Source organism: Ciona intestinalis, chromosome 3, assembly GCF_000224145.3.
Source record: "Ciona intestinalis chromosome 3, KH, whole genome shotgun sequence".
NCBI classification, from domain to species: domain Eukaryota; kingdom Metazoa; phylum Chordata; class Ascidiacea; order Phlebobranchia; family Cionidae; genus Ciona; species Ciona intestinalis.
In genome coordinates, this window is record NC_020168.2 from 6,261,988 (window position 1) to 6,287,845 (window position 25,858).

Below are 25,858 nucleotides of genomic sequence, written 5' to 3' on the forward strand. Positions count from 1 at the left end.
CGTTATTTTCTAAACACTTACCACTAACTACTAATTCCTATAACCACCACTAACCCCCTAACCATCATCATCAACCTCTATCACACCAAATTCTACGTTTATCCGTATAAGGTTTCACTGACACAACACAAGCCTCTGACTAAATTAAGAACACGTATCGTCTTACTTGCGCTGTACAAACGAAGCATTTTTACAATATTTTAAATATATCTACATTTTTCGATTAACTGTCTAAATTTCTAAACTGATTAGAAAATTCCCAAAACAAGAACACGCAGAAAAGTTACAAAACACGTGAATTCATAGATATCCGATATATTTATCACGATGGGGAGTATTTAATCATCATTGGCATACAGTCGAAACACACATCACAGCCACAACGAGAACATGCAGTAATTAAGTAAAATTGAGACATATTTTTATTTACATTGAGTAGGAGAAAAAGAATACAGTGTTACGTTTCAGTGCATGGCCAACTATGCATTAAAAATTGACTATATTTTGATCAACCATTTTTATAAAACACAAATAATAGGTTGGGGTAAGATATTCCATTTTTTCATTCTCTTTTATCGTCACATTTGGTAAAATAAGGTCATTTACAGAATTATATAGCCGTATCCGCGCAACTCTCAAAGAGCGCGTTATCTTAACTGATAAAAACACGATTAGAAAATGTGTCATATTATATACGAACGGTATCTATCTTACCCCACAGTATTATAATATAAGGATACTATGAGCTCTGGGGGTTATTGCGAATTCCAGGAGTAACTATAGATTACAGAAGATACTTTTTTAACAACGACGGTCAATATACGTTCAGAGAAATAATACGAAACGTTGTGGAACAGCGGGTCAGTTTTGCATACGCGAATTTCAAAAACGAACGTTTATACATAGACGGCATTTCTGTGACGTCACTATTATGACGTCACTCGAATAATTTACGTAAGCGCGACGCATTAGGTTAATTTTATATAACTCCCATTACTAACGATTTAGCTGTCCCCCGATATTCCGTTATCATTTTAACATCCACGCCCCCAACAAGTTTATGAGGTCATCAATTCTTCATGACGTCATCAACTCTTTATGACGTCATTCGTACATGAAATCTTCGTTGACGTAGCTGAAGCCATCGAACTCGCACTGGTCAAGGTTCATTATAAGAAGTCGGTCGCAAGGAGTCAACTTCACTTTTTCTTTGGTAAACGTCTTGTCAAAGTTGCCCGTATCTTTTGCACCGTTCTGTAAATAAATAAATGAAGGACACATACGCACGCAATAATAGTTACCAAGTTTTATACAAATTACACAAGAATGACTGTAACTTAGTCCTCGTATGTCCGGAAAACGAAAGTCGTGGTAGTGACCACCGGGGTTGGAAGATAACTGTCTTGCCCATATACACATACAGTACTGACAAAGCTAGCGGCGTCACAAACACTTTCATTACGATGTTATTGCTCTAACCACCTAACTACGCCGGTACAATTGGAGCTACAAACAAGTCGTTTCATTTAATTCCCACAAAAAATGTGACCCCAAAACTAAAAGGTACCGGATTTAAAAAATCCCCTTGTTTTTCTAGGAAACTCCTAAAATAAAGCAAATCTAGGTTATAACCCTCAAAAGTTTTAAATCAGGTTGTTAAATGAGATGATGAGATTAGTTGAAATGTTGTTTCTATGGATTTTAATGATGTTTCTATGACTGATTGATGACACAGGTCTCTGATTTCAAGGGAAAAGTTTTTTTCACAACTTTCCGGTGAGTTTCATACAATATGCCACAACACTGCGATCGATATAATATTTCTATGATAACAATGAATATAATTAATCGAAAATTAATCTTAAACACAATACACAGTGACGCCACAAGAAACGACAATTAGTCACTATGACGTCACACATGCAGGGAATGGCGAAAGTGTTACATCACAAATACAGAATGAAAAAAGTTTTTTTTTAATACTTTTTCTATAAGATTGAGCGGTGGCAAAAATTTCTGGATAAAAAAATGCGACAAAAATTACGAGGGTGATGGGACATAAACTACAGAGTGCATTCGGAAACTTAGTGCATAATATTTTGATTACACTGCAAACTGACAACTCCCATAAATATCTACATGTTTGGTCATGATACGTTTTCATGATTTGAAAAAATTGGAACAAAACATTTCTCTAAATTGAACGACATTTCGCTAATTCTGCAATTTCATGATTCTATCTCTTTTGCAATAACCAATTTCCCAAATTAGGCAACTAAACTTGATCTAGTGACAGGCTCAAAGAGAACGTTAACGTAAGAAAATCCGTCGAACTCATCTTGGTTGATATTTTTCAAAAATAAGGGGTCGATCGGGGTTAACTTTGGTTCTCCCCTTGTGAAGTATTTGTCGAAATTTTCGGTAATGTTGCTGCTCTGTATCACCACCGTGAGGTTCCAGCGAGATGAGATTGTGTCCACACGATGTCATGTTACATCATGCAGCAAATGAAGGTTAAATATGAAAAAAAACAAATGAACACAAACGTTAGGGTTGGGACGACACAAATGATGTGAACTTTGCCCTAAAGATATGACGCATGCAAAGTATCTATGTTTATAACACTTCTCGTGTCTTTGGGTTAATAGACCCTCTTTAATATAGATTTTATTCTGTAAGGGTGAGGTATCTAGTGTGGCACTTTGAGATCCATGAACTGCCTTAGTGGGGTTAAGGTGGTAGCACCCTGGGTAATGGGTTATTACACCTACATCCCAGGTCTCTGGTGTGCCTCACTGTAGGATCTCACCCATAAATCATAGTATAGAATAGAAAACGAAAGATTTTAGATAATTTAAGACCAAAACAATGCCTACAATTATATATTAGAATTAGTGTGAAAGATAGGAACCTGCAAAAGTTTCGCAACGAAAACATTTTCTTTCTTAAATTTAAAAAACATTTTTTATAAAATAAAAAAAAATTGGAAAATGATTTTTCTTACAATCTTTGGCTTGAAGGGAGGTTGAATTTCACGAGCTGCTAATCGATCCCAGTTTAACATCCGGAAGAATGCGTGCTCCTTGATCGCTCTTTGCCCATCATCACTACATCCAAGTCTCTTTGATGGATGTTTCTGTAAGAACTGTGAGGAGGTGGGAGGGATTAGGTGGGTCTGGGATGTCTATATTTTATGGGAAACTCTGGCATAAGTTTGGTAATAGACCAACTCTGGCCAAAAACCCAGTGTCCATTTGCATGTCATGAGGTATATAATGTTGATTGGTCTCATTATCACTGATTCTCATTTGTTTATATGACATGTACATAGCAGACCTTATGCATAAAATTAATTTACTGCATTAAAAAGAACGCTTATCAAACACCATTAGCACCCTTGCTTAAAATGTTATGCGCCAATATGAAATATGCGTCTTTCAGCAATGCATTATCACCACCATTAACATTACTAAGTAAAATGACATCTCCTGCCAATATATGACATAATGGGGCCATTAAAATGCGTTTAATTATTCATGTACATTTGATGCATAACCTTGATAAATGTGGCCTGGATATAGGGATTATATGGAAATTATGTTGCATTGTTTAAACATGAGGTAGAACTAAACATGTTTACCACCTCATGCTATGTTATATAATACAGTAGGGGGCAAGAATGGGATATATTTTCATTCTCAGTCTTTTGTTTTAATTGGTGGTAAACAAAAAAACATTTTTATTGTTTTGTTTAAAAAAGAAATATAAAAAACATTTTTTTTCTGGTTCCTTTTTCAGATTTTTATACAAGTATAGCAACAAAATTTTAAAAACATTCTGCCAAATGCAAGGTAGCAATATCAGCAGAACTAAATGATAGTCAAGTCTAATAAATAATAGTAAGTCTAAGTTTTCCACCCACCCCCTTGCAAATAGCAGTGGCCTCCTTGGACATCGACCTTGGGTAAGAAACACAATTCTCCATGATTGAGTTGAATAATTCATCCTCATCTTCTCCATCAAAGGGGGGCTGTGGTGTCATATTGGTGGGTGTGATGTCATAAGTGAGCCATGTTATGTCACAATTAGGTTTTGTAATATGCACAAATACGCGATAAATTTATCATAGTAGGATAAAACAATACAGGCGGCTCGCTTTTTGACAATTTTCGTAAAATCTAGGGTGATATTGTTAAACTGCAGTTACAATCGTAAGTGTCAAACATAGAAAACTACATTGATTAATATGGTGAATGAAATATACTTTGGCTCTGCTTGTATAGACAGCTAACAGCAGGGTAAAAGCTATGAATATATCACTTATGTTTTAAAAATTTAAGTGACATGTTACCCAGCCACCCTTATCGTTGCACTTTAAAAAACAACACAAAAATAATTTACCTGTCCAGCTAACATCTCATATAGCAAGACACCATAAGCCCACCAATCAACTGACTTGCCATAAGGTTCATACACAATAATCTATAAATAAAGGGGTGTTATATAACCTGCTGTAATTACATGTCAAAATTGACTTTGGTTTTCACCATAAATTTGCTATAGGAAAGTAACTATGACAATGAGCATGTCAATAAGTTAACTGCACCAGCAATTTGTTAATTATTATATTACTCAGGTAATAGTTTAATAATCATGATAAAGTTCACATTGCAAATATAATCTGCATAGCATTGATACATATTTAATTAACAAAACAACAAAGTTGATAACATAAACTGCTTATATGCAAAAAGCTACAAACTCAAGGTCATTGTCCCAAGCTAGAGGTCTGTTTGTGCCCCTTCTGATAAACACTTCAAACTGCACATAATTTAAAGTAGATAAGTCAGTTAACTATTAACAACTTTGCAGCAATCAGTTAAAGAATCAAGGTGATTGGTATGTTTATTTGTGCCCACAAACAAACATTATGTAGGGGGTGTAGGGCTACTGAGAAATTGTAAAAAACACTGGGTTAAACTATTTCAATGTAATGTTTAAACCCAGGACCTCAAATTTAAATCTAAAATATAAGACCTTCAAATAGTTTTTCAGGCTTCTAAAAGTTAAGTTTCAAAGTAAAACAGGACATAACAGTTTTACCTGGCACTGTGAGTTTTAAAATTATAATTCCAAACCTATTTTAATGTAGGTTACAAACCACTTAAATAGAAAGTCACAAATCATTCGTATACCTCAGGTGCAATATAATCAGGTGTTCCACAGAATGTGTTGGTTGTTCTATCTCCTATAATATCATCTTTACACATCCCGAAGTCAGCGATCTTGATGTGTCCGTTAGCATCAAGCATCACGTTGTCTAGTTTAAGATCTCTGTGAAAATAAGTTGCTTTTATTATTACGTAGCATTTATTAGGAGATAGTGTTGTTTTTTTTAGAGTAAATAGAGTAATAGTTGTGCATCAATGAATACCCCACCCTTATAGAACATAATCGATATTTTTAAGTGTCCAAAAACTGTTTCAGTGGGTCTAGATAGATGGTATCACCCTGGGTGTTGGGGTAATGGACCTAAAGCTATGGTCACAGCTCACAGGTGTGCATCACTGAATACAAAACCCTCACTATAATTTTTCTGAATAAAATAAATCAAGACTTTCGTTCTCAGGTGCGAATTACATTCAGAGTAAAATCAATAAATTAAATTGATTCCTCCTGTTTAAACCTTTCATGCTCATTCCACTTGTCGTATTGGTTGATTTATTACATAGTAGCATTGTTTAACAATGTACATAACCAGCTTTTATTTATTTGGGCCTTTTACCCTTTTGAAAATTAAATTTGCATACAAATAAGTTAAAAACATAAACAAGTGTTTGGCTAAATTTTAGACGTATGATCATTTGGTAGAATTTGAGCAAAAAAAATATTTAATTTATCACCTTGGCCTTAAGCAGCTCCAACATATAGTGTTATAATTAAAACGAACATTCATTACATTCAACCTACTGTTCATTAAATATTATGTTAAACAAATGACATATGGTAGCCTTTGTGTGCAAACAATAGCCATAGTGGTGGTCATAAAGGTATTAATAGCATCATAGCAGCTTACTATTTAAAAAACCAGGGTGCACATTTAGACTATTTTAAATATTGTTTAATTGATGTAATATCACCAATTAATGTGCAACCAGAGGACATACAATACATATAGAATAGACTGGCGCCATGGCATAGTGGTTAGCGCGCCTGCCTATAACCCATAGGTAAGGGGTTCAAGGCTTGACACTGCTACCATTGTGGGCGTATGTGTCCTTGGGAAAGGCGAGGTGTTAAACCCGTGTTATAACGACTGTTGTTTTCCGGCAACACGAGGATAAATTAAGTTACATTCATTCATTCATTCATAGTATATCATAATCTATTCTGGGGCATTTTATTCTTTGATGTAAAGTCCTATAGCATTGCATGCAATGGGATTGGGAACATAATTCCCAACCTCAGTATAAACATAGTGTACCCTGCATACCAATGTTAGGCACCTATGTTGGTAAATATGTCTGTAATAATAAACCTATGTCATTAATATCAAAACACAAGTTACCTGTACACGATGCCTCGGTCATGAAGGAAAAACAAACCGAGTGCTATCTCGGCAGCATAGAACCTGTTAAGTAGAAATATTAATTAACTTGTATGAAAAAATCTATTCCATATAATATGGGTGAGGTCCTGCAGTGTGGCGTGCCATGGGGCATGATATTTAGCCCATAACCCGTCAAAAACTACTCAACAATGGATTTTATTATTTATCATGGATTATTTGGTTCATGTAATATTTTATATAATTATCTCCACACTCCACTTTGTCCTATTGTTGTCACTTTGTCATTACTTCTCATCTCATCGCATCATTAATAATTTACTCAAACACAAAAGTCTTAAGTTTCAGAATAATGAATTAAATGCAACTTAAAACACACCAGCGGGGTTTATTAACAATGTTTATTACTAAATTTGTTCTTACTGATACTTTCGGTGTCTCTAAAAAATTAAATCCGTTCAGTTGGACAACCAGTGATTTAAAAAACCATTGTAATAGAAAAGTATATTATAATCTTGCATATTTTTCATGTATAATTAAACTATACAGCATAGTATATGAATGGTTAATACGTTAGCAATTTGATATATTGGGGTAATGTTTCAACTTAGATCCACATCCTATATCTCATGACCCTATTATAATGCATTACAACTCTACTATAACCCACTGCAGTGCCTTTTTCTTTAGTTTTTATACTTTTTATTGCATAAATATGTATATAATTCCATGATATTTGATATCCTACCACAAAAGTACGTGTACCTTAGCCATATGTAATAATAACAAGGTATGGCATGTGCCATATCGATATGGGATATTGTGAAAGGAGTAAGCCTATGGGAAATGTGTCAAGTTAAATCCACAACATATACCCTTTTTGCATGGTCACTTTTATGCGCGTAAGTACTCGCATATTTACTTGCAAAAACAAAGTTAACAAGCATAACGTCATAAGCGTGTCATCTGCTGTAGGAGGTTTGTTGTTACTCGCATTATGCGAGTAAAGAAAAGTAAGGTGAAAGTACAGTTTTACTTTTAAGAGCCTAATCTTTTTCCGGTATTAATTTTATAGGTTTTCGTTGGTAATAGCACCATAAAGTATTAAAACTTATTTTATAAACTAGATTTAATAATATTGCGCTAAAATAAGCTTACTCAATGTTGATACGCGCATAAACCAATGACCATGCAAAATAACGCGGTAAGCGAGTTATCATATGACCAGTTAATGCGGATTGTTATTTGCATTAACTTTTTACCATGCAAAAAGGGTAATAGTGCAATGCAGTACCTTAGCCATATATATATATATTACACTGTGATACTGTATATATATATATGTATATACAAAACACTGCATAACCTCATCCATATATAATACAATAATATTTTAATCTTACGTTGCTTGAGGTTCCTTGAATTTTCCCACTTGTTGAATATGATACATTAGATCTCCCCCATTGATGTATTCCATTACAAAGTACAACCGATCCTGCAGTGTTGCGCAATCGTTAATTATCAGTGATGCACAATCCAAAAAGTTTTTTTAAGTGATGCACAATCAAAAACTGTAATTTAAAACTGTAATGCAGCTATAATTTATTAGTAATACCCAATGATGAATTGTCAGTGATGCGCAACCATAAATTTAAACAATGCACAACTTTAATTACTCAGTAATGTGTCAAGTTTTACACAACAACTTTTATCATTTTTCAAAAACTTTATTTAAAACGTGCAGCACTGCTTCTTGAAAATTAAAAATCAATTGACAACGAGTAAGGAGGACGAAAAATCTAAATTTAATCTTGCAAACCAAATTTCAAATTAAGTTTAAAATATACGAGTTATTTTTCGTTACACCTTATTGCCATTAAACTTTCAAGTAAAAGATAATTTAATTTTGATGAGTAAATTGTGAATTGTTGGATGTTGTGGTAAAAGAACATACAAATTTATCTAAAATACAGATTAAATCAATCAAAGCAAATTTTACTTTAAAATCCAATACCTTAAATTATTCTTTGAGACAGGTCATTTACATAAAATTAAACAATTTTTTGGCAGATTAAATACAAAACCTAGGCTCTGTTAAATTTCAATTAAACTTTAAAATCAAAGACCTTAATTTTTTTTCCAGACAACTAAGTTTATTAAATTATAAAGTAAAACATAATTTATACTTTGGTATGAGCATATAAAAAAAACTTGGCTCTCTGACATAATGACGTTAAAAAGCAATTAGAACAGATGAGAGTAAAAATAATGGACTTGTGAGGTTTTTGTGTCATTTTTAAACTGGGACCTCATTAAATATTGATGCCCTCACACAAAGGGGAGGTGAAACTAATTTTAGACTAGTGGTTTTCAATCCACAAAGCCTTTTATGCATTAAAAACACTCCATAGAGACTGTGTACATGAAAACGAAGGGCTAAAGTGTCTCAAAACCTTTATCAATTATTATCCATTTACCAAATGTTTAGCATGTTTTTTGTGAAAATAAAATTCAACATTTTTTCTGCTGTGCTAAAAACATTGTGCTACTATAATTCTAAAATGCCCAGCATTGAAAGCAGTCTCTGTCTGGATGTTGGGGTAATAAGCCAACTCTGGCAGAAACCCCAGAACCTCACTCATGTCGAAAAGAAGTCAAGCACTCACATTGGTTTGAAACAGTATATACCAGCCCAATGAGCCCATACTCACAGTATTGGTGTTAAGCCTTGTTTTAATTAAACTATGTGACGTTGTTTATATATCTCCGTACTCACATTGGTTTGGAAGCAGGAGTGGATCTGTGTGAGGAACGGAGGTTTCTCAGGAAGAGCGAGGACTTTCTTCTCGATCATGGTACATTCAACATCATCATCCTGCACAATCACATCTTTCTTGAGGACTTTGATGGCGAATATCTCATCGGTTCCTTTGCGTTCAGCGAGTAATACCTGGGTGGGGTAAATATAAAAAGTGTGAATGAGATCTTTTGGCAATTGTTGGTTTTTTTATCTTAAAGCATTTAGTTTCACCTGCCATACACCAACATTTTGATGTAATTAAATATCCTGTATTGTAAGGTCCTAATGTAGGGACCTGAGGGACACCATAGGACCTGGTAATTAAGCCGGAATTGGCACATTACTCTATTGTAATGATCTAATAATATATGTATGAGGTGTAGGAGGTACTATGTGATCTATAAGGTCAAGGGTTGAATACGCATACAGGAATTGCTGAGAAAACATTGAAGCTTTATATATCTATACAAATATTAGCCAGATTTTTTATGATTTTTCAATTGAATAAATATTTGCAGACACTTGTTTGTTGAATATTAATTCTTTATGACATCACTTTCACTTTTGTTAACAAAACAAACACATGTGATTTAACAATAAGCTTGGCTTTGCTATGGTATTTGTTATAACACAGGTGTTCTGTTTTATAGACCCCCTTACGGATTTTTTTTATTCTTTGTGGGTGATTAGGCTCAGAAATTTAGGCCCCCTTATGATTTACCACATATGTAACTTTAAGGGTGATTATTTTTCCGTATGGCTGACAATTTGGACAACCCATTTAGTGACCATTGGGTAACTGAGTCTTGCTCTTACCCATGGACATACATGATCACAATTTCTGTATTTACAAACCCTTGATGTATCAGATAATTCTAACAAGATCTTTTGCTGTTTGAGTGTGATTTGCATATTTATATATACCCAGTTGGTACAGTATATTAACTCATTAAAACACAAAACACTAACCTTTCCAAAACTTCCCCGACCAAGTACGTGCAGAAAGTTGAAATCTGAAGGAGCCATTTGCACCGATGACTTCATAGGTCGCTTATTGTTCACCGCGTGTCTCTGCTTCTCCTCATTTCGTTTCTTCTCATCTTCCAATCTCTGCTTCTGTTAAGCGAAGGTTAAACTTGAGTTGGGGGTTATTGTTTACTTTCATTTCATGGGCGCAAGCCAGGGCACCCTAGATTTTTACCAAAGTTGACCCATTACCCGAAACATAAAGTTGTATTTTTACCGAAGGAATTATCAAATGTGTAATTTTACCGGGGGCGGCATTACCCCTTAAATATGCATTTTTACCAGAGGAGCATTAACCGAAAACTTGGGGGCCCATTACCCCAAATATTATGATGTATTTTATACTATACGGGTGATGTCCTACTACAAGGGCATACCAGGGGGTTTAGAACAGATAAGAGTTGATCCACTACCTTCTTCTATAGAATAAGTATAAGACTCTAGCATATGGCAGCTTGTTTGTGATTAATGCCAGAGTTGGCCATTTGCTCTGACACCCAGTTTAGACATGTCTTCTATTCTACTTTATATAAAAGAGGCCCTACCTTGGGGCAGGCATGTGACGTGGTATATTGAATTTGGACAAAGTTGTATCTTTACCCAACATAGTTACGGTTAAAATTTCAATGTTAACAAGATAACTAAGACTTTAATCCGTAAAGTTACAACACTAGCAAGAAACCTGAGTCTAAAGGTTCTCTTTAATTATTTATAATTTATGTAAGAGTTTAGTTGCCTATGACAAAAATTTAAAGTAAATTGTAATACAGTTTATACAGGTTTCTAAAATTGATGAAAATTAGGATTGGGCTAAAAATTTTTGTATTTTTTGAGAAATGTAGAATAATTTGGGGTAAAATACATTTAATTTTGTTGTGAGTGCAAATATTTAGTTGGATAATTTGTGTTAACTTTGTTTTAATGATAAGTTATTGTGATGATTTATTAAGTCATGCTTGGTGGGGTGGGGTGGGGTAAATTGAGTCATTGATGGTAATTTTGGATATTCATATATACGTGGTGGAACACATGCGCAAAACCTGGGGTGGCAGGGTGAACAGGCCATCCCTAGAATTTTTTTAGTTTATTAACCAGTAAACATAAACAAGAAATATCTGATTACTGGTGTGTGGAGCACATGTGTGGTGTAAGTTGTTTCACAGGATTGTGCGTGGAACTATAAATGTCAACCCTGCTTTTCTTTAAAATATACTAAAGCATGAATACACTAAATTGATTAATATACCTAAATCTATATACAGATATATAATATATAGCAATATTGTATAATATTCTGGTTGCAAATCCTACAATGTAATAACATTGTAACGGGCTACAAGCTTTGTTAATGTGTTAATTCACACCAAACATATTAAACACATATCAGTGCTTCTCAAACCAAATAATGATGCGTTACTATTTGATTTGGTTGGGCTGCATATATTACAGCGACTTATATAAATGCGTTTTGTTGATTATTGTAAAACATGTTCACAATTTGGCTGCCAAAGATTTTCTAGAAATCAATGCTCAATTTATTTGATTTTACTATTTTGTTCAGTTTCTTCACATACTGAATTTATGCTTATAATAAATTGTATTGATTATTGTAAAACAACATTATAGTTGTCAAAGATTGTCTATAAATCAATGCATAATACTGTAGTTGCCATTAAAAAAGTTGAGAAGCACTGAGTTATGCACCAACACTTCAAACCATTCAAACTGCAAACAACTCTGGGTTAATACACTCCACACAGAGGGTAAATTACACCAATGAAGTCTTATCCATGAATGTCAATCACATAGCGCAATGGTTCCCAAACTGTTCGTTACAACACCCTGGTGCCTTGTTTTTCAACCAAGTTTTTTGTAAGAAATATATTTATAAGAAAAAAAATCACGCAAAAGTCATATTTATAAGATGTCTCTTACAGAAGTCAGTAACTAACATTATGACAATATTGAATAAACATTGAAGAGAAATGCTGGTGGCCATTTCACTGGGTTTTTCCAACATTGCATGGATTTTAACATAAGCAAGAATATCCCACACATTACCTAATATTTATTTTTTTTATATCAAAAAGTACAACTGTGGTAGAAAATGTCTTTAATCCTTTTAATGTCTTTTAGCTGATATGTCAAGCAAACGTTTCCAAATGTGTCGCAACGAAAAGTTTGAGAACCATCGAACTAATGTTAAAATTAGATTAAACATTCAATCAAAGGATTAAATTAAAGATTAAATAAATTAATTGATTACGGTTTCTCTAATTAATCACTCGCCCTACAAAGTTGCTACTCACTTTTAGCCGACTTTTCTGCAGACAAAATTATAAAGTATGACACAACTGTGTGATTAAAACACCTATGTTATTTAAATATATTTTTAAACAATACAGATTTCAGGACATACAAGCAACTCATAGAATGTTTCCTTTTTTATTCATAGTTTTTTTTATTAAACAGCTTCTGACCTGAATTTACAGGTATCATTTTTTAGGATTTTTTTTTATAGAAACACTTTTATGGATTTTTTGTCTGGCAACACTGACCTCTAGTTCTTCAGTTAGAGCATCCATCTCTTCACCTTCCTCAACAATTGGAACATTGTAGAATTCACCTTCTTGTTGGCTGAGTAGTTTAAACCATCCTTTAACTGATTTTTTCATTAATTCTGTGAAAATATTGTGTGTGCGAAGAATGAATATATGTAACAGATTTATTTTCACATGGCGGGCCTCAACAGTCGTTGTAACACGGGTGTTCTGTTTCATACAACACCTCATGTCCAATTACAAGTTACCACATGTTACTTTGTAGGTGACCCGTAAGATACCATTGGATAAAAGCAAATGTCATTAGGATTTTGGCAACCACACACTACACCAGCTTTAGCAACTCAACCTTGAGCATGACTGTGACAATTAAATCCTCAAAATTTCATCATTTTTCGTACCTGATATTCCGAAAGATAGAGATCCCATAAAATCATTGGAAGAAGCTCGATCCCAATCCCAAACCTCGACCAACAACCGACGATCTTTGTCCGCGTCTTTAAGTGGGCTGTGGGGGGAAAATCAGCCTTATAATTAACTTATAATATATAGCTTTGTTATATATCATATGCTCAAGAGCATTTTGAACTTTGTGTAAACAGGTTTTTTATAAAAATCAAATATTTTATTCAAATTATACTTTAGTCCGCATTTTAAGCGGGCTATGGGCAAAAATCTTTCATACAATTGAGTTACAGTTGGTGCATAGCATAATATGGTATATGTGGGTGAGGTACCACTGTGTGCTAGGGGGCCAAGGGTTTGACCAAATATGGTCTATTACCCAACAGCCAGAGTGCAACAACATAGACTTTTCTGGATTAGGGGGCTTCTATTGAGCTATTGTTTCTTAAAGAGCTATTGCTGTAAATATTGTGGCTTAAATAAAAGCTTCAACTAATTAGTAACCATGTGAAGGATTCTTATGCATATATTCTGTAAAAGTAACCTAGACATCACAAGATTTCAACATTTCGTTTGAGTTTTTTTGCAATGTCACTTTTATAAAATAAATTACCAAAGTAGTTTTATTAGATTCATATCTGGCAGGTGGCAGCATTAGTTTAAAGATCAGATCTAAAGTACTTACTTTACTTTTCATTTGCCATAATTGAGATTAGATAATTAGGCTAATGTAACTTGCGTTACAGGCTTATAAGATGGGTATTGAATCTCATTGAAGGATTTCCCTTGGGCTTTGTAATTTATATAACCGACTTAGCGTCTGTGTTGAACATGCACCAAGCATTATAATTACTTCTCGTTCCCATGGTGATAAAAATCATTGTAGTTGGACATGAGTGGCTGACATGGGACGTGTGCCACATTGTAATACACCACATCAAACATATGGATTAATGGCTTGGTAATAAGGACATGGGTAATTGGAAGGTTATGTCAAGACAAAGGAAGATATTAATGGCTGAAATATGAAATAGGTGTGAGTGTGTTTTGTACGTTTCATGTTTTAAATCTATATTTCTTACCAACTGTTTATATGAACCAAAATAAAACCAAACAATTGCTTCTAGATTGACCACTTATTCATTGGTGTTTTTTTAACAAATTGTAGCTAACATTTCAATATTATTATCATGTAGTTTTACAAATTGTAAACAAAACAATAACCTTGAATTGGTTGCACCACTTTTCAGGTCTCATAAGTGTATAATTAAGTTTCATTTAGCAAACACCCTGTTTTCAACTACAATTTTTGTCACAGAACAATGACCGAAACAAGCTAGGACACGTGGCATATAGCCAGGTTGTCCCGTGGCCCCAACATCCAAGGTGGTAGAGCATCAAACTACTCACATTACAAGAACTTCGTTCCAATGAGGGTTAAGACTTTTCTCTACAATTGTGGTTTTCCTCTTTAAGGTCTTGGAGTCATTTTTAAGCGCTGGTATTAACTTTACTTTCACATAAGGATCGGATAATCCGTTAGGATCCATAGGTGCAAGGTTCTTGCCCTGTTGAACTGTGGATAGAAAAAAATGGTAAGTCAAAAGCAGTAGCAACATGGGTTTGGGGGTAAAAGACAGGTTAGCCCCTATAAAAGGCGTGTTTCATACATTTTTAGCAAAATATGAAGAAAACTAAAAATATTAAACTGCCATTACACCCCTAGTTGTCAAACAGTGGAAACTCCATTGATTAATGTCGGGAATAGTTCATGTAAAACACACAACAGCAAATGCATTACCGCATTAGCTTTGATGTTATGGCTAATAAATAACATGTTACCGGACACAGCCAACTTCCCATCCACAATATGACAGTTAAGATGAATCCTTCCTCGTTTCTCTGTATTATCCTTTCCACACAATGCTGGTACATTACGAATACAGCGCTTGTGGAAATTCAGATTGCAAGCTGTTAATGTGTTATACTGTTATAGTCTGATATACCATACTCGTTTCACAGTACAGTTTTGTGAATAGTATACTAGTTCTAACAGTGTATGCTTGTTTTATAATATGCATTAGGATGGGGAAGATGGGACACCTTTTTACTCTATTTTCTTGTCCTATTCGGTAGTGGACAAAAAATATTTAGATAATTATAAAACCATATCTTTATGTCTTAAATAGAAAAATTAAAATATTGTTAATTGTTTGAAACACAATCGGGATATTTGGATACTAGGTACTAAAGGTAAAAAATGTGAAACTAAATACAGCCCATAAAGTCGTTGCCTTTTTGTTGGTGGTTTTGGTTTTAACATGACTGATAAAGGTTTTAGTTTTCAGAAAGAAAAAATCCGTATTTTTGTCATATTTTTTTATTTTTGTTTGTATCGAAAACTTGTAAGTAGTAGTAGCACCATTGTAACAGCCACTGTACTTACATGTACATTTCATCCCCTGTCTAACAAGACCATACAACAGTGATCCACAATGATCACAAAAGGTTGGAGAGCCATATGAAGCAACTCGGAACTTGTGCTGGGTGTGGCAAGTCTGTGGGGTGAACAGGATTAGAATATAAAACATAATCGCGTTAATTTATACAGTGTGCGATTTACATGGAGAATTTTGCATTGCAGCAACCCTTGAATTTTTTAATAGTTTTAATAGCACTCTATCCTTAAAAAATTCCCTAAAAATACAACATTTATAGTCGTAACCCCTAGAATTTTTATAAATTAACAACCTTGATAAAGCATAATTATAAATTGCCAGTTGTTATGTGATTACTGGGACTTAGTAGACATTGTTCTAACCCGGTAGTCTCTAAAAGGCTGTAGCACCCTTGCTGTTGGGGTAATAGCCAATTTTGGCATAAATCTAAGATCCCCTAGCATGCAACGCTAAATGACCTCACTTATGTAGAACAGAATAGTCCTATGTTTACGTCATATATCGTTAAAATGTTAATATGGTTGATAAACTTACAGTTCTTTCGTCATTTTGTACACCAGGACATTCAAATGCAACGAACTCATGGCAACGTTTGTGGACAACCAATCGACAAACTGTGGATAAAATATAAACACTTGTAAAGTTGTGATACGTACGTGTTAATGATATCTAGGTTCTAGGAGGTAACACTTGTGCTATGCCTATGTTACAAGTACACGGCGTTGGGTGTATATCATGATTAAAATACAGAGCACTGGGAATTAAATTCACTCCATGTTTAAAGTAAAAAGTTTTGGATATTATGTAAGTACCATCCCATGTTTAAAATACAAAGTTTTATACACAGATATTATTATAGACATATTTAATATTGTGTAAATAGGTTATAATATAACATATAAATTCCTCCCCATGTTTAACACATTATGTTGTACAGTACACTGTGCACCGGAAACGCCCCACACAATTAATGCATTACAACAGTAAACATTGCCACAGGGATTCTAAACATCAAATTTCTGATTCAATTTGACCACAGGCAGCATCACAGCTAAAAGGACACAAATCAATCAACATCAAACCAGTGTAGGTACTTGAACAAAATTAATTAAACACACAGTCACACAAGCACAGCTTAATCTATACTGTAGGTTAAGGAAAATACTAATGAATGTAAAGAATCAATATAGAAGGTTTGACCTATTTAACTTGAATTGGATTACCAGGAATTAGATTAACTTTAAAGAATGAAACTTAACCATGGTTGGAATTATTACACCAAGTAAACATAGTTACATGGGGTGTAAATAAATACATGTAATTGTAAACACAGGATACATGATGCTACTTGGTAACTTACAATTTACGTTTTAAACATTTGGAAAATAGTTTTATTTTTAATATGTTATTTTATAGTCAGTAAGTACTAACTACTGGGGCATACTGCAAGTGAGCAATGACAAGCTTTTGAAATTGTTACACTACAAACAGCATAACTGTTTCATGATATTTTTAAAAGCCGTCTTTATGTTTAACAACACATAATTTGCTCACAGTAGCCCACATAGTGTAAATAGAATTATTCATAACTTCCTAAATGATAAACCGGCACATAGCATTATAATAAATAAACAACAACTTCAGTTATTACTCATTAAGTGGTGTTATGGTACAGTACACAGACCATGACACTATGCTCCATGCATCCGCTGAAGCCAGCACTTCCGTTAACGCTACAAGGAAAAAATTAACGACTGGTAACAACACAAGTGATTCCAGCACAGAGGAATACGCATTGTGTATATTTCTAACTACAGGTCAACTAATAAGTAGATAAAAAAATTAACAACTGTTAACACCACAGCTTGTTAAATAATTCAACTACAGAATAATAATACATATTGTGTGTCGCTAATCCTAACTATAGATAAACAACCTCAGCTAACATAACACAATTTGGTTACAAAAACAAAGTTATTATTATTTCATAAACATAGAGAAAGATAGGAATAAACCGCAAACTGGTGCTTGTTATAACATGTTAAGGTTAAATAAGCAATGTTTAAAACAGTGGCTGTTAAACCTTATAAGAAGAAAACTTAATAAATAGTAAAATCAGATTACTATGTAATTGGAAAAAAGTTGTCGTAAAGTTTTATGGTTTAGAATCACGATAAGAGAAAGGGAATATAAGTGTTTTTATTGTGTTGGTTTTGAAACAAAGCTTTAACCAAAAAGTTATAACATCAAACCGTTTCATGAAATATGAAACATGTTCATGAGGAGATTATCCCTATTGTGATGTAATAATCTTCATAACAGACACTTCAATTTGTTCACAAATCCAAACAAAATACGCCAAAACATGGGATTAAAATGCATTACAAAGAGTCAATATCACGATTCATAACGATGAAGCATTTTTATGCCAAGTTAAAAATAAGCTTTAAAACAGGCTAAGTAAAAATAGCTTTCTAACAAAAAACAAACAAAAAGTGCATGTTGACGAAAACTGCTGTAAAATGGATGGCCTATACTTTTGACAGAAGTCAGAAGATATCACTGAAACATAGAGTATACAGGTCTTGGTAGCCTAATACACACAGCCCATGCACATAATATGATTACATCAGTCTTGCCTCAATTTAACATTACTATCACCTAAGTCACAAACAAACAACATATATTTACATAGGCACCAAACTTTTAAAAATGCAGGAAAGGCAGGAATAGTTACAAACCCTTGTCCTTTACTGCTTTATGAGCTGAATAAATAAATAAAAAAATGAAAATATCATGTTTTTTCTAGAAGAGGTATTATGTTACGTTATGCCTTGTAGCAACAATGGCAAAAATACTTTAATGGTTTATTGGTTTGTTTGTTGCATCAGCACGCACAGAGAAAAATATATTTGAAAAAAGATGTTTGAAAGTTATTTGAAAGATGTTTCCTGAATTAATAATTAATTCAAAGCGTTTGTTTTCGTGGCCGATGTTGGGATAAGATAGGGATAGCACAGGATTAAGGAACAAAATGTAGTTTTAAAAAGGTAGCCAATTCTGAACATTGTATATATATTAATATATTATATATAATATATAAGATAACATAAATACTAAGTGAAAGTTACTTTTCAATCATGATAAAGTCTTCGAATGGCAGAACAAACAGACAAATGGTATGCGAGCTGAGAACCACTTTACTTTTACCACTAGTTGTTAAATCAAAGCAGTGCATACCAACTAACGTGGTGTCAAATTTACCAAGAAATACAGAGGATGGAAAATAAGTTAACTTTACTTAAACACATACAATACTAAGTACTAAGAACATTATTTCTCAGTTTTATTTACTATGTAAATTAAACCATGTATATAATTATATACATACAAAAGAGTCAGTAAAGACCTGCATTGTAATATGTCAATAGAACTATTTAACTCTAAGAACTTGCAAACATAAAAGTAAAAGTAGTAAGTACCATAATATATATATAACTATATAGGGTGGAATGTTCTTAAAAGGATAAATACTTCCTTGTAAGTTTATGGTATAAAACATATAAATCACTTGACTATTTTAAATCAAAAATACTTTATTAAAATGATGGCCTACAAAGTAAAATGATTGGCAACTTCTGTTATAAATATTAAGTCGCTCTACTATTTAAAACGATTATAATCTATATATATATACCTTTAATAAACTGGCATATACCAAACAATTCATTAGTATCGCATTTTTGCAAACACTATAATCTCAGGAAATGTGTACACAGATGATTGTATGTCCATAACTTATGTAAACAACAGTGGTGAAGTCAGTGGTGTCCTTACTGCCAGATATTTGCCCCACTTGTGAGATGCAGACTGTATGCTATTATGTTCAATGCCGTTTTACTGTTATATACTTTAGTTGATTTTTCATATTTTGTAACAACAGTGTTTGTTTTAAATGTAAATATTAAGGTGAATACATCACAAATGCAAATACCATGGGATTATTGGTTTAGCACAGGATAGCTAAACAACCAACATTACATATAAGTTAATACAAACCAAAGCTATATTACAACTTTTCCACCAAATATTACTAATCCATACCTGCTAAAAATAACACACAAGCCGTTTACATTAATACCGCATTTTTTGTGGCACATAGTATTTCTCCATACCAGGATACATATAATTGTGAAGCAATAAAACTATTTATGGTGGGTACACCACTACGCCAGGTAAGTTAATTCAGTTAAATGATCAATTACAAAGTTTAATGCAATTCGAGTAGGTGTCACACAATTCTTGGAAAGTAACCTTTTTGGAGCATAAACACAGGAAAAGGTTTGTATGTAACAACTAACAAGCAAAGTGTTTCTTCTTAAGAGCACTGTTACACTTCACCAAATCACAGCTCATATAATCCGAATCCAATTTAAAATCAAAACCATTATCTCTTTTAAGTAATTTATGAAATTGCTAACACTCAGCACACTTTAGTTTTATTTCCTGTCATAAATTTTATGCTCTATTATTTTAAAAGTTTTGTAATTTATCCAGAACAACATATATATATATGTATATATAATATTATATATCCATTTTGTTCATCTTCATTCACCAAATGATATTACCACATCACACAAAGTCAAACACACAAGGTATCTTTACACTGCAAAAGCTTTAGCTTCAGGCTTCTCGAAAATTCAAATCTTGACCAACTGTCACTCGGATGTAGATTTTTAACTCAATAAAATAAGTTACATGAATGGTAATATAAAGTATGCATTCTACATTTTTAATATTAAATAGCGTATTGCTTATTGCTTATGACAGTAAGAATTTAGATCCATGCATAATGGTTGCAAAAAGTCGTGTTGACTATTCATTTATCAATATTTGAATTATGTCGCTTAACATAGGCTTGGCGCGCAACTAATCACGAATACATTAATCAAATACCCAAAGAATTGACCATTAAACAGGTAGGTTTAAGCTTTTACTGTATAATGATTTTCAAAGCTAAATCAAATTTGTATTTTAGTAAAACCTGGTGTTACATTCATAGAATACAGTCATATTAACAGTTGGAACATATGGAACATTATTGATTAATGGGGCGTGTGCAATATACACCTATTTCAGAATGTATAATATGTTTTAGGTTTTCACAACGCTGTTGTTTCAAATATTGTCTCTTCCCTAAGGTTACACCTACTTCAATCATCAATCTCACTAGGTTATTTGGTGACCAAGACCCTTATTAAACTTAATGAGCACCTATGGAAAAGTTAATCAGGATTTTCCTGATTAATATAAGCCAGGTGACACTCAATCAAATGGTATTGACATATTTCATGCAATTAATGAATAGGTAGTTTGCCAATTATTTTAGTGAACACCAAAAACAAGGCTGTACGAAGGTGCATGTTCGTTAGAAAGAATTAAGGCATGTTTACAATTGAGACTTAAGGATTTTGATCTAATCACAAATCCATACTAGCATATGTTACTGCTTGTAGTCTGCTCCCATGACAATCATATATTGTTACATCAAAACCCATAGTGATCAAATAATCTATAATACTGGGCAGAAAACTTTGTTGCAGTTTTCTTTGATGATATGGCATTATTACACAGCACATGGTTTATTATGTCATAATGACTCACTACATGAAACAAAGATTAACCGTTTGGTTAAACAAACAACTGCAGAAAAGAGAAAACTAAACCAATAAAGTGTTTCAAATATCCTGTAAAGCAAGAATAGGTCCATTGAACAAAATACTAACATTCTTTAACATCGTATAAAGGTGGTTGTACACAGTATTCGGCATGCGAATTAGCTTGCGAAGTCGTATGCAAACCCATTACCGAGTTCCGCATGCAGAAGCAAAACCCGGACAAAACAGACAAATCGGACAAATTCCGGATACTGTGTACAGCCACCTTAAGCTTGGTTTCAGTAACTTCGTAGACTGGTGTAGTTAACAGTATTCCTAATCTGCATTGTGGCTGTTTTAATTGGACCCATTTAATCCAGAAAAATTAAAAATAACTTCAGAGACTGAATCGAGAAATTAATTATCAAATCAGAAGCTATCTTTAGATTTTGATACATACCAGTCTATTACTGAGTATATTTAGATACAATAAGGCATGCTACAGTGTGTTTACCACAGTTTATAGTATGGGCGGAAACATTAGCCAATCGTATCATAACAATAGTAATAGGTCGAATGTTTGTGTATTGTCCATTCATAACAAATGGAATGACTTTATAAACTGAAGCGCAATAAAACAATAAAGGTATCCTTAACATTTGAGCTATTTTACACTCTATTAGCTAAAATTACAACTTGGAAATAAACAGAAACCAGACAATTTTTGAAAAAAAAAAAATTTATATATATATATATATATATTTAGGTTTTAAAGAGCTAAATTTACTACCCAATGCAAATTTTAATTTTAAATCTATTTCCAATATACACAACCACATACAACAACAGTTGATAAAATGGGCTAGAGGTACTAAAATATATATATTTATTATACACATAAATACATAAACATTTGTCGTTTATAACTTTAACTTACAATATAGCCTATACAGTAGAACTGGAACAGAAAACAACTTAAATATAACTCACTTTGACATTGGTATCCTTGTTTTCCAAAACCCCTGTTTAAAATAAAAAATAAAGATTTATGTTCAGTTAGAATACATTTAAAACAGATGAATATTAGGGTAAAAACAAGTTAACCACCCCCCCCCCCCCCCCTTTTTTAGGGGGGGGGGGTTTTTTTTTTTAAAACAAAGTTAACTTTAAAAAAAAAAATTTTCTGGGAAGGTCATGCAGTAGCTTCCAGGGTGTTGAAGTAATGGGCCAATCGTGGCCTAAATCCTAGAACCCATGGCGTGCTACGGTGCGGGACCTCACCCACATAGAATGGAATAGAAAGGTAAAAAAAAAACAGAAAGGTAAAAAAGAGTGCAAAATCATAGGATTTTACCAATGTTTAAAAATTGGGGTTGCATTGGTACCCCCTATAGTCCTATACACTATACAATACTACACCCATTGGCCTATGGTTTCACCCACAATAAAATTTAATTTGTTCGCTGATCAATTCAGAAACTGATAGAACTCTTTGTATTGTTTGTGTTTAAAATATTTAAAACAAACATGTCATTCTAAAGTATGAGCCTTACTGAACTGCATAAATATTTAACGTGGTTCACAAGCCTAATAAAGTTGTATTATGACTTTAAATAGAATACAAATGTCAAGTGGTTCAAAATATATCGCTTTGTTACACACCAGTCGATTTTAAATAGCGGTTTACATAAGTTGTATTGACAAGCTCTAGTTGTATCATAGACTATGGTATTGAACATTACTGACATATTCTTAAGTACCAATGGGCCAGTGGTTCTTAATCAGTAGCCATAGGAAATTTAACATGGGCCAAATATTTATTGAGCCATGCCTGTCTGTCGTAATAATGATTAGTAATAACTTAGGAAAGAACAATTTGAGTCTCCAGCCTTGCTAGCATTGGTGCCAAACATTTATAAATGAATTGAGGCATTGATGGTTGGACACACAATCATGTGAATAATGTGAAACCAAATTCATCTTATTGGTTGTAAACTTAAATTTTTTAGTGTTTATTGCAGTTCAGGAATTTTTATGTTTGGCGCATGTGCTTGGTATATATATCACATACCAACAGTAAAACGAAAGGTTGAAACAAATTTCTTAAATAAAAAACAGGATATCGCACATTCTTGACATTTACTTTAGTTTATACAACATTCATGAGATGGGGGTTGAGATATGAAAAGTTTGAGTGTAAATTTTGATCCTGACCTGGTATTTAAAAGTGAGACATGACCTTTATAGTACATGAAATATTTAAACAAAAAATTAAACATTTGCAAAAAAATAGCAACAAATATTTGGTACGAGATAAACCAATATTTCCTACACTAGGTCCTGCCTGGCACCACGTACGTTTTGTATGTGTGCCAAAAAATTTTACCAAGAAAAAAATAATTCTTTTTTTTATGTGTTTGCAAAACTTCTCTGCAAAATATAGGTTGTATTGTACTCACCAGACAAAAGCAGTGCAATGACTGCAGAATGTTGGTTGTTTAAAAAATCTTGGTATGAATTCGTGGCTCTTGACTTTATGCACCTTCTGTCTTAAAGCTCCTTGTCTTGCAAATCCTTTGAATGCGGTTTCCTCGCTCATTTTCTTTAAAAAACATTAAACGATTTTAAATGAGGTTTTTCAAACAACACGAGAGCCCGTAGTATATATATATATATTATTATCTTTGTGGCTCACAAATATAGTTGCATTCAAATTTTGCAACAAATCATTCTAATGGCAATCTTATGTCAACCTTTAAACTTGAAGCTGCTTAAAATTCACATTCCTTAACAGTGTCGGCCAAGAGCGGGGAAACTGATTAATAATTTATTACATGCGCCATTGGCTGTGTACATTTTCAGTCAAACAAACTCATAGTAGCTAAGTATGAACTTAATAGGACCTAGTAAATGATTGCTAGCAGATTCCTACTAAAAGATTGTGGTTTTATCATTAAACAAGGGCTATCGCGTACATTATACTACCTCTATAATAGTAAAAACACAGTATTCCGATATAGTTAAAAACTAAAAATGTTAAATAAAATCGTGGCTGTAAATTTAACAAATTAAAATGTAATATCAATAAACTTACGTTCTCTTTTCAAGCAGTGTAATCAACTAACAGTTTATACAAATTTAAATTCTCCCCATACAAAAGTCCTAAGTCGTATCTGAAAACAAACATTGTTATATTAAGATTCTAAAAGCTTTGTAAAGCAGTATTCCATATTGATAGCCATAGGCCTATGTGTTGTTGGGAAAAACACTCAAACCAACATTGTCCCAACCAAGTGGTCATTAATGAGTTGTAGCACCCTGGGTTTCGGGATAGTAGGCAACTCTGGCCTAAACCTCAAGGTCGGGGCCCATGACATGCCTAAAGGGACATCAACCGCATAGAATGGGAGAATAGAACTTACATTAAACCATTATTACACAATACAAATATTTGTACTAATTTGAGAAGGTACTTTTCGCTAAGTTGTTAACCCTAGAATCCACACAACAGTAAACAGTGTTTCCAATTATATTCTAAAAAATATATTTTTTTTAGTTTTTTACACATTTGATTTAAAAAGTTTTTATGTGTTCAGTGATGCACAATTTTTTTTAATAAAAAGGAAACACTGCTACTGGGCTGAAACCTAATCTTACTGTTCTAGTAAAAGGAAAACCTAATGTAAACAATACACTGTGAGTGAATCGGGCTTTATGTATTAATAACACGAAGACTGTTTCACTTAACTAATGTTTCAATTAAATACATAACAAACATAATTGCCTCACACATCTTACAAATCAAACTGTAAAGTAACCCATTAATTAAATTTACGGAGTGTTTCATTAAACTATGTGTTTTGTTAAATAACACAAGAAACAATACGCCTATTATAAAACCACATTGATCTATTGTGAATTGGTCCACCATTAAAACTTACTAATTGTTGCTGTTATAATGGAATACAAAAAAACATGCACCAGCAATTATCTATTTAACTTTTTGTGCAAATTTAACACATAATATATCTAGCGATGCTAACTAAACTTTGAATGATTATATTTTATTTTAAACCTAATATTATAAAATGCAATTAGCGTAAATAAATCGGTTATTATGGTTGTAAATCTAAATTTCAAAGCTTTGTACTTGCCCTCCAGCAATAAAAGCACAGATTAATGCAGCTAAGCTTTTCTGTTGACATTTAAACCAGTTTTGCATCAGATTGACTTAAAGTTGACTGAAATACCGTTTACTATGAAAGCACTTATTTCGTTGTTGAAAGGGATTCAGTACAAAATCTTTTATAATTTGAATAAAATCTCAGAAAACTTGTTTTAGACCGATTAGAATACCTGAACCCATTATTATTACGACT

General features: G+C 33.1%; 1 protein-coding gene across 3 annotated transcripts; it reads right to left on the reverse strand.

Annotated features, from left to right (window-relative positions):
- Positions 1-299: 299 nt before the first annotated feature.
- On the reverse strand, positions 300-24,682 carry LOC100186768 (protein kinase C alpha type). 3 transcript variants are annotated; one of them, XM_018811311.2, is made up of 19 exons: positions 24,574-24,682; positions 23,939-24,081; positions 22,470-22,501; positions 16,354-16,433; positions 15,807-15,918; positions 15,203-15,331; positions 14,771-14,936; positions 13,357-13,463; positions 12,953-13,074; positions 12,704-12,718; positions 10,338-10,484; positions 9,345-9,518; positions 7,972-8,063; positions 6,569-6,631; positions 5,196-5,334; positions 4,402-4,482; positions 3,923-4,030; positions 3,005-3,145; positions 300-1,254 (listed from the first exon to the last, which is right to left on the reverse strand). In XM_018811311.2, exons 2-19 carry the CDS (start codon positions 24,076-24,078, stop codon positions 1,105-1,107), a joined length of 1,998 nt encoding a protein of 665 aa, XP_018666856.1. In that variant the 5' UTR covers positions 24,079-24,081; positions 24,574-24,682; the 3' UTR covers positions 300-1,104. The 3 variants fall into 3 exon arrangements, with proteins under 3 accessions (XP_018666856.1, XP_009858098.1, XP_002122914.1); XM_009859796.3 differs by lacking the exon at positions 300-1,254 and adding an exon at positions 1,685-2,435; XM_002122878.5 differs by lacking the exons at positions 300-1,254; positions 12,704-12,718 and adding an exon at positions 1,685-2,435.
- Positions 24,683-25,858: the final 1,176 nt, after the last annotated feature.